This window comes from Nicotiana tomentosiformis, chromosome 3, assembly GCF_000390325.3.
Source record: "Nicotiana tomentosiformis chromosome 3, ASM39032v3, whole genome shotgun sequence".
Taxonomy (NCBI): domain Eukaryota; kingdom Viridiplantae; phylum Streptophyta; class Magnoliopsida; order Solanales; family Solanaceae; genus Nicotiana; species Nicotiana tomentosiformis.
The window spans coordinates 129593253-129603819 of NC_090814.1; the positions used below are offsets into that span (position 1 = coordinate 129593253).

Consider the following 10567-nt stretch of genomic DNA (forward strand, 5'->3'; position numbering starts at 1 on the left):
TTCAAATCTTGAATGCGGCAGGGCCAAAACGACAAACGCATGGAGTGAGAACTGTACTCTGCCAACAATATTTACATTTCAAAAAGGGCAAAATACCATCATTGCGTTAGTACATCATCACTTTGACTACTATGTCCTTTTTCTTTTTCTTTTTCTTTTTTGCTATCCGAAATAAAAAACTCTAACCCTAATATATACTACTCCTTAAATGCTCCAACATTTAAACGTCTCTGGTTTTTATTTTTTGATTGTGCATTGTCCTTCACTACTTAATGTCTTCAACAACCCCTTCACTTGTGGATTTCACATAGGCCCTCAATCGGTCTATTCTTTTATAATTGTGGTGTCTGAATTAACTTGTGTACATCTCGATTACTTTTACGAGGTACATGTTACCTTTCTCAATCGATTTTTTTTATAACTGTGATGTCCGAAATAACTTGCACACACCTCGACTAGTTCCACAAGATACATGTTACCTTCCTCAATCGATTTATTATCATAATTTGACTTTTAAGTGGTTCGAATATGAAGTTGGGGTGATTTTAAAGTTTTGTTTTATCATTAACATAAATATTTATTTTTGTATTATATATCTCCTCGCACGTACATTTTTTAGATCGAAAAGCCGACTAGCAAGCTAACATTGTGTATATATACATATATATTAAAAATCATAAGGATTATATCATGACCTGACTTGTAACTTGAATTTCTCAATTAAACAACAACATAGAATGAGTTTTTTGGGATAATTTTTTGTTTATTTCATTAATTGAAATGCGAATACAAAAATGAAATATCTAATTAACTGAAATTAAGATAAACTACAGAGTCTCCTTGCATGGCTGAAATCTGCAGAATTGAAGAGGGAATCACTATTAGAACGAGAAGAGTGTAGAAGAAGAAGAAGAGAGAGGAGGAAGGAATTTGGATTTATCGGGTGTATGTTGCCCTTCGTTGCATTCTGTTAGCTATGTAACAGAGAGGCTGAGTTGGCCCAAGCTGAGTTGGCACAATCTCCTCCCTCGAAGCTCATTAATTCACTTACAATCTGGATCGTTCGTTTTCAACTACCAAATCTTCGGCTTCTTTTTTCACAACCCCTCATCGACTCTTAACAACTACACTATTTATTTAGCCTAATTATTCAGTTCAATACATGGATAATAACAGATTACTTACGGCAAATAATTAATTAAGGGAGTTTTTAGGAAAGATGAGTCAAGTTAAACCCTTTACTAAAGAGTATATCCGTGTTATTGGTGAAATAAAATAAAATAAAGAGTATCTCCGTCACTATCCCACTCTCTGCCCCAAACTCAACACATCGAATCTGTGTAATCCCTAAACTTTAGAGTTGTGATGACTTATTTTTGCTTCAATTTTTTAGATGTCTTTGATGTACCGATTCTCACGTGTGTGTCCAAAGGCGGACCAAAGATTTAAATGTGGCGGGGCAGCACAATCGAATAAAAATTTGAGCAATGCTGGATTGGAATCAAACCTAGACATCATACTAAAAAGTCAAGTTATATCATCCAAATCGATCAATACAGCTACCTAAGTTTTTTTAATTTGAATCTTAAGGTGTCAATTAAAATATATACAATGCATATTATTTAAGATATATATATATATACATATATTTTTTCTGAAATTACAGGGACTGCCTCTGTGTGTGACCAACCAGCTATATAAGCCAATATAAACTATATATTATTATAGTTTATAGTGGTAATTATTTTCTTCACATTACGTAAAATGAACTCTCATATTTGTCTTCGGCTGCTCTTACATTAAACTGAACTCTTAGATATATATAGATTTTTTACAACCAATTATTACCTATAGTTATCCTAAAGGTAATATGATAATATAAAGATTCTTTTATATGAGCTCATTTGGTTACCGTGATTATGAACATAATCTTTTAAACCTAATATTGGACAGGATTATCTTATGCTTTGTAATTTGGGTGGTTTATTTTTTTCAGTATAAGTAATACTGGTATAATTTTATACCATATCCATTGTAGAATAACAATTCAAGAATTAGCTAAAACATAAATAAATAACAAATGACTAAATTATCCTTCTTCCAGCCTTTCTGTTATGAAGGTTAAAGTTTGAAACTAAACTTTATTCAATTAAAAGCAAACATATGTTTTAAATCTTGTACACTGTATAATCTATTTTTTTCATTATAATGAACTAAACAGATGATCATACGTACTGAATAATTCAGGAATTATTAATCTCAATATTACAATCTGTATATATAAGCTCAACATAATTTTGCCTTTAAACAAATAATTTCTCAATGTGTAAAAGTTAAACTCCAAAATTATTACTTCCTCCTTCAAATCTTCGTATAATTTTTTGTTGTTGTTGATGTTGTTGATCTCTAGGGAAAAATTGATGGTGATACATGTGGTGGTTATGGTCCGGCCTCCCACCCCCTCCTCCTCCCATGAATAACAACAACAACAATAACAACAACAACCCAGTATAATCTCACTAGTGAAGTTTAGGAAGGGTAGTATGTACGCAGATCTTACCCCTACCCTAGGGTAGAGAGACTGTTTTCGATAGACTTCCGGCATCCCTCCCTCCAAGAACTCCCCACCTTGCTCTTGACGTAACTCGAACTCACAACCTCTTAGTTGGAAGCGAAAGGTCCATGAAATTGAACCCCAAATTATGCTGGTTGCTAGCTGCCAAGAGGCCATAACGTTCGTACTAGCAATGCCCCTTGTTGAATAAAATAAAATAAATAAATAGAAGTTTGTTACCTTTACTAACTTAAAATTTTAAAGTAATAATTAATGGTCATACAATTCAATATCCATTGTAAAAAAATTAGGCTCGCACATGAAGAAGCGTCCTGATGATGTATATTGAAGGGGCAACCTGTGCACTAAGCATGGGCTGATTTAAGGGGGTGGAAGGGGGTTCACCCACCCCCATACCAAAAATTACATTGTATATATAAGGCAAAACTATTTTTATTACCTTTATATATTATGTTTTGAATCCCCTTGACACAACCAAAAAGCATAGTTTTGTGATCGAGGGGGTTCAGAACCTTTGTGAGGTAATTAGTTCAATTTTCACTAGCGATAATTTCTTTTAATTTTTTAACTTTTTCCTTTGTTGAACTCCCTTAGCGGAAATTTTGCTTCCGCCACTAGCACTAAGCTTTTACTATGCACGAGATCCGAGAAAAGGCTGGGCCATAACGGTCTATTGTATGCAGCCTTACCCTGGTGCGACAGCTGGTGCTGTAATCATAGGTTGAGAACCCTGATGTACTACATTGCCCCAAAGTCTGGGACAAAACCTCTTCATGTGGCCAAGATCCATGCACTCGTAACAACCCCTCAGAGCATTGTAGTGCTGACCTAAAGTCTGACCCTGATGGCCTGAATACCCACTAGAGGAACCCTGAATAACTGGTGGGCGGTAGGAACTCTCTGGTATGGCGCTGAAATAGAGTCGCACTGGAGCACCCCGAGGAGGCGACGGTGTTGGATATGTGGGCCTGCTAGGCTGACCTCTCCCAAACTAACCTCTGCCCCTAGACGGAGCACCACTGAACCTCCGAAATAGCGAAACCGTTTATCCCGCGGAATCTTCTCTTGACCCCGCTGACGATAACCCTTAATCCTCTGAGCTATCTCCACAACTAGCTGGTAAGAAGTCCTCATTTTAACCTCTCGGGCCATAGTGGCCTGAATACTTGAGTGCAACCCCGCAACAAACCTCCGTACTCTCTCCTCATCAATAAGAAGTATCATAAGTTCATGGCGAGATAACTCAGAGAATCTCGCCTCATAATCAGTCACTGATATCTGACCCTGCTGGAGCTACTCAAACTGAAGCTGCAACTCTTCCCTTTGAGAGGGTGAAATATACCTATCCAGAAAGGTACGTGTGAACTGGTCCCAAGTCAAAGGAGGAGAACCTGCTGGTCTGCCAAGAAGATAAGACTGCCACTATCTAAGGGCCCTACCCTCCAGCTGAAAAGTAGTAAAATCTACCCCCTGGGTCACTAATATCCTGATGTTGTGCAGTGTGTCCCTGCACCAATCAATGAAGTCCTAGGTATCCTCATGTCGCGCACCTCCGAAGACAGGAGGGTGTAGCCTGGTTCATCTGTCCATTAGCTTCTACGGCTCGCCGGCCACAGCTGGTCTGGGCTCAGGCATGGCTGCTGCCACTGGCTGGGATCTGCCCACGGGTAATGCGCCGGGGTCTGGTACATGACAACTGCATGCCCAAGAGCCTGAGCTGTAAGGGTCTGTGCACTCCCTCCCGTCTGAGATGTGGCTGGGTCCGCTGGAAATAAACTAGCCTGAGTCATAGTATCCATGAACCGTAACATACGGCACATAACCTCATGAAATCCCGGTGCGGACATGAAATCTACCAAGGCTGGCTCTGCTGCAGGCGCCTCGTCCTGCTTCTTAATAGTGGGATCCTCTACTGGATCCGCTGGTGGCATAGCTGGAGTGTCCCTGAGATGTCCTCGTCCTCTACCATGGACTGGAGCTCTCCCTCGGCCTCTAGCAACATGGGGAGCAGCTCCTCCCGGGTTTGGAACATCCGCTGTGCGCGTTCTTACCATGTGTGAGAGAATAAGAGAAAGATACTTAGTATAACATCACCTGCATGATTGGAGATGAAAAATGAGTAGTTTCCTAACATCCAATATCATTTTGAAGATAAGTACATATGTCCCTGCACCGATTCGCAAAAATCTATTAGGCATGCTCATAAGACATGAGACCTACGTAAACCTAGTGCTCTGATACCATGTTGTCACGACCCAATTTCTCCTATAGGCCCTGATAGAGCCCAACGTTACCGCTAGGCAAGCCAATAGTGAACAAACCGGATTATTGTTTCTTTTAACAGTTTAGAAATAGTTGATTTTTTTAGTTATTGAATAAATAAGAAATGAAAAATTAAATAACATGAGAAATAGACATTCTTAAAAGCAAATGATATAAAGTAAATAATCAAAATTTACCAAATGTTTACTAACATAATTTCCGAGACATGGTGTCAACAATGTATGAGCTACTAGTATAATATACAAAAATAATACTAAACTACTATCTGAAATGAAGTAGACATAAAGTAAAAAGCAAAATAAAAATTTCGGGTATTGCAGAACGGACTCGGAAGGCAGCTCACCGTAAAGTCTCAAGTATTAGGAGTGCGCGTCGAGATGATAACTAGATGCACTTGCCTCAGATCCTGCACGATTAGTTCAAAAGTGTAGCATGAGTTCATAAACAACATGTACCCAGTAAGTATCTAGTCTAACCTCGAAGAAATAGTGACGAGGGGTCGACTTCGATACTTAAGTCATTTTCGGAAAAGTCAATAAAAAGTCAACGTGGGGCCCACTTTTCGGAACCCGACGAAAAGTCACGAAATCCGAACACCTGTTCCGATACTAGTTCAACCATACAAAAGTTATCGAATTCCGACATCGAATTGACCTTCGGATCCTAAAATTATAGTTTATGAAGTTACTATAATTTTTTCCGAAATTCCATCTCAAAATACTAATTGAATGATGAAAACAATGAAATGTTCATGTATATTAAATTGGAGAATTTTTAGACAAATCAACTTGAACATGGAATTATGTGTTGGCCAAATAAAGAAGGAGCTCGGAGAAAGATTGAGCATATATGTAGAGTCCAGAAGAGCTAGACAATGTCCATTGTTGTTACAACGATTGTATAGTTAGTTTGTAGTTCAGTTGATTTTTCTTTTTTCTTGTAGTGGATGAATTCCTGTATTTAGAAGGATGTTTTTGAGGTCTTGTTGTATTGGGACAAGCTAGTACACTTGATGCTCTTAGGATGTAAAGCTTTTGGGTTGTTATGGTATAATCAAGTGCGTATATAGTTTACGAGTTACAAGTGCATATGAACTTATTACTTTGGTTTTATATATATATATATATATATATATATATATATGTGTGTGTTAAATAATTACTAAATATGTACAAATAATATATTTTATACGTCAAATAGACCGGTAGAATTATGAAATGCTGCATTTTACTTTTAAATAATATATCACTCTCCAGAAAATACAGTTGAGAAGCAAATTTCAACACAATGCTGATTTCTGCAGATGAATCAACTATCTGATGTGAACCGGTTAACAGCTCTTTCTATCCACATTCAACTTGGTTCCATTTTTCATTTTGACATTCTATCTCAACCGTATTCCATTTTGGCCCTTCAACTCTATTTCTTATGTTTCATTTTAACACAAAAGCTGAAACTAGTGCAAAAAAATATAGCGCGTGTGTATACACAAATCTGAGGTGTAATAAATATTCAATTAAATGTTACCACCTGGTTTTTTCATCCTTTATTTCATATAAGCTAAAATTATTTTTTCATAATGGAATGGATATTTGTTCTTGTGGATTTCAAATTGAACTGAAAGTATCATGGACACCAAGAAATTCGGGTCGGGTATTTTAGTATTGATCCGTTTGACAAGGATGAACAATATTTAATTGGATATTTATTACACATATTTGTGTATAAACACACGCTATATTTTTTTGCATTGGTTTCAACTTTTGTGTTAAAATGAAACATAAGAAATAAAGTTAGAGAGCCAAAATAAAATACAATTGAGATAGAATGCCAAAATAAAAAATGGTACCAAATTGAACGGGGTGTATATGGGTTTCGCGTGATTACATATACTATTGATGTGAATTACAAACTTCAGTCATAGTAAAGGTTAGACTAAATTAACCCACATATACAGACTGGCAAGTACTAACTACAGAAATAATATCCTATTATACTGCATGCTATTAGGTTGGTGGATTATATGGTACTAGTTAAATCATTAATGCTTTTAATATTCGGAACATCGGGTTCAGAATCTAGATGCGGACCCTCAGCCCCACTACTATTTGGTTAGACCTCCTCAATGGACTAAATCACATAATTGGAAATAAATGGTAGAACAAATTTTGAAAGAGTAAAGCATCCACAACTCCTTTTAACTTTATAGATTTGTGAACAATGTTCCAGCTGTTACCTTTTGAAAGGACCAGCCAACCTATTTACATAAAATATTATTCAATTTATATATTCAAGAACTTGATTCCCGTTGGGATATATAATTAAGAGAGTGTTTGGCTAAACTTATAAGCTGGTCAAATTGGCTTATAAGCACATTTTGACTTATCTACGCGTTTGGTAAACACTCAAAGTGCTTATAAGCTAAAATCAGTTATAAGTCATAAGCTGGCCACCTCCAACTTATGGCTTTTCAGCTTATAAGCACTTTTAGTTTGACCAACACTTTTACTAGTTTATCCTTAATAATATTTTCTAATTTACAAAATACTTGTTTCAAAATAAATTTCTTGACTTTCTCTTCATTCCATATTCGTTATTAATTCTTTTCTTTACAAAGAAATTTATAATTTATAACTTTTTGAAAAACATTCAAGGGTATTTTAGTCATTTTAACAAAAATAGCTTATCAGTACTTTTTAATCAAACACATCAACTGCTTATTATCAATTTCAGCACTTCTATCCAAACACGTAAATGCTTATTTTAAAAATTAGTTTCAGTACTTAAAAAAAAATTCAGCACTACAAACTTATCAGCTATTTACAATCAGCTAATCCAAACGGGCTCTAAGTGATTTGAAAAAAATTCTTCGTAAATTAATCTACGTAATTAACTCTGACGTGAATCTGACCAATGAAAAAGTCGATTAATTTAGCAGTGGAGAAAAGTGAACAGAATATATTCCAGCATAGTCCTTGAGACTTGTGTTATAAATAGCTTAGCGTCTAACCATTGTTAATCATCAAGGCATCCTTCATTCAAGATGAAAATGAAGCTAAGCCACATTGTATTTGCAACTCTTTCACTTCTTGCTTTGTTACTGATCCCAAGTGTATTGGCCGCACAATGCGGTGAGCAAGCCGATGGTGCACTGTGCCCCTCTGGTTACTGCTGCAGCAACCATGGTTGGTGTGGAACCACCGGCGATTATTGTGATCCAGACAAGTGTCAAATCCAGTGTCCTTCACCGTCTCCTCCACCTCCTCCATCCACCCCAACCCCTCCCCCTCCTCCACCCACCCCAACCCCTCCTCCCCCTCCTACTCCATCCCAAGACATTACTGAAATCATTAGCAGTGATTTATTTGATGAGCTGCTTTTACATCGGAATAATGTTGCTTGTCCTGCTAGGGGCTTCTATACCTACGATGCCTTTGTACAAGCTGCCAGGAATTTCATTGGTTTTGGCACCACTGGCGATATTACTGACCGTAAAAGAGAGGTTGCTGCGTTCTTGGCTCAAACATCGCATGAAACTACTGGTAATCTTTAGCTATTTAATTACGTGCTTATATTATTCCAGCTACGTGCACGTATACTCAACTTAATTAATTTTTGTTATAAATCTGTATTGCTGTAATAAACAATTAAACTATTAAATTTTTTGAAATATATAAACAAAACAGAAAGTTGTTAATACTTGTTTAACAAAATAAATTCTGGAAAAACAGTATAAGAATAAATCGAGCCCACTGAATACACAGTGTGTCCTTAAGGAAATTATTCCCCTCAAGTACCCGAGATGCTAGAATATATCCTCCCAGGATAGTACGATTTAACTCACCGGAGTGTTGATACCAAAACGCCGGTGAACAGCGAGTCACTCGAAGGCTGTAAAACACACTAGAATTTTTGTGCAGAAGAAGAAGACCTTTCAGAAACAGCCATGGCTGTTGGAACAGGTTGTTTGAAATATTGCGAGAAAATAGATTTAAAATAATACGGGAAAGTAAACGAGTCTAATTTTGTCCAAAAAGATTAATTAATCAATCCGAAACCAAGCGACGTCGCGAGACTTTCCTTCTTCTTAACTCTATAAGAGTTAGAGGAAGAGCAATTATATATATACCCATCAAAAGCCTTTTCTTCCTCTAATATGGGACAATGTCCCTTTGCCAAGGAAAGAAACTCAAATATTTTATTTTCCCTCCATTTCTCATTCAGTCTCTTTAAGCTACACAAACTTACGATCCCAATAATTTGGTCAAATATATTCCTGATTAAAATGGTCTATGTCCCTTTTGTTTAATTTTTTTTTCAAGCCAACTAGTACTTGTGTTAAATTCCTAAGTTACAAGATAAATACTTGGACAGGTGGTTGGGACACTGCACCTGATGGCCCTTATGCATGGGGTTACTGTTTCAAAAGCGAAGTAGGCAATCCTGATGACATGCCTTCCTATTGCGAATCAAACGTTGACTGGCCCTGCGCTCCTGGCAAGAAATATTATGGACGAGGCCCCATCCAAATTTCATAGTATGTTCCCTTCTCTTTTTAATTTGCACATTAAGCAAAACTCATTCGGTTCAAATTAGCCACACAAATATTATAATATATTATGATCAAAATTTCAATTGTTTCTTTCTTTCTTAAATTTCGTACCTACTCAAACTACGCCATATAAAATTAAAATTAAACAAAGTGAGTGCATGTGTTTTATGAATTTACTTGTCCTATGCTTTAAAGATAAAGATCACAAATCTCTTTTTCTAAATACTTGAAAGAGAATTCAAATCTTGATAGTAATATATAAGGTTATACTACAACTTTGCTTATAATTCCTTTTTACCCTATTTTAGCAACTACAATTATGGACCTTGTGGAGTCGCCATAGGAGAAAACCTCCTAGGTGATCCTGATTTGGTGGCTGCAGACACAGTAATCTCATTCAAAACTGCACTTTGGTTCTGGATGACTCCTCAACCACCAAAGCCTTCGAGTCATGACATTATTCTCGGGATATGGGAGCCAACCCCATCCGACATAGCAGCCAATAGGCTCCCTGGTTATGGGGTCATCACAAACATCATAAACGGAGGATTGGAATGTGGTCATGGCCCTGACAAGAGGGTACAAAGTCGAATTGGCTTTTACTTAAGGTACTGCCAAATTCTAGATGTTAGCCCTGGTGAGAACCTTGACTGCGGCGACCAGAGGTCTTTTGCGGACGGACTCCTGTTTAACTCTATGTAGAATAAGCAACTACTGTCGTACTAGTTCTTCTAATTTCTCGTTTTAATCCATTAAGCGGATGCTTGTAATCGGATAATCGTGGGCATGTGATGACGCCATATATAAGTAAACAAATAAGGTTTAGAATATCCTCTATATAGTATCAGCGTTAATTAATCACGAGTTGGCTAAATGATAAATTATAACTGTGTCCCTCTATGCGATCATGTTGGTTTAAAATGGTCATTTCACCTCATTATAGGAAAACAGGGGAAGAAAATAGAGCATATAATATACCTTTTCTGAGCTAATCCGCTACAAAATCCTAAGATTTTCATCGTGTGCAGTTACTCCTGATAACGTTACGATCGAGTGCAAATGTTATCGTACTTCTACCAGCTACCAAGCCAGAGAGATTAAAAGTGGTAGTCATGGGCCTTTGTTAGGCTACAATATGATATACACTCGTGATTGGA

At 36.9% G+C, this 10567-nt stretch overlaps 1 protein-coding gene across 1 annotated transcript; it reads left to right on the forward strand.

The window, feature by feature from the left end:
• Window positions 1–7861: 7861 nt before the first annotated feature.
• LOC104104689 (endochitinase 3-like) lies at window positions 7862–10240 on the forward strand. Its single transcript, XM_009612831.4, has 3 exons — window positions 7862–8400; window positions 9233–9395; window positions 9719–10240. The coding sequence occupies exons 1-3, from the start codon at window positions 7902–7904 to the stop codon at window positions 10110–10112; spliced, it is 1056 nt and encodes a 351-aa protein (XP_009611126.2). The 5' UTR covers window positions 7862–7901; the 3' UTR covers window positions 10113–10240.
• The last annotated feature ends 327 nt before the right edge of the window (window positions 10241–10567 follow it).

Excerpts from the sequence above, each read along its gene's own strand:
- LOC104104689 (XM_009612831.4), top strand. The coding sequence starts at position 7,902 with ATGAAAATGAAGCTAAGCCACATTGTATTTGCAACTCTTTCACTTCTT. Across the intron at positions 8,401-9,232 it reads AACATCGCATGAAACTACTG|GTGGTTGGGACACTGCACCT; the intron begins GTAATCTTTAGC and ends ATACTTGGACAG. Across the intron at positions 9,396-9,718 it reads GGCCCCATCCAAATTTCATA|CAACTACAATTATGGACCTT; the intron begins GTATGTTCCCTT and ends ACCCTATTTTAG.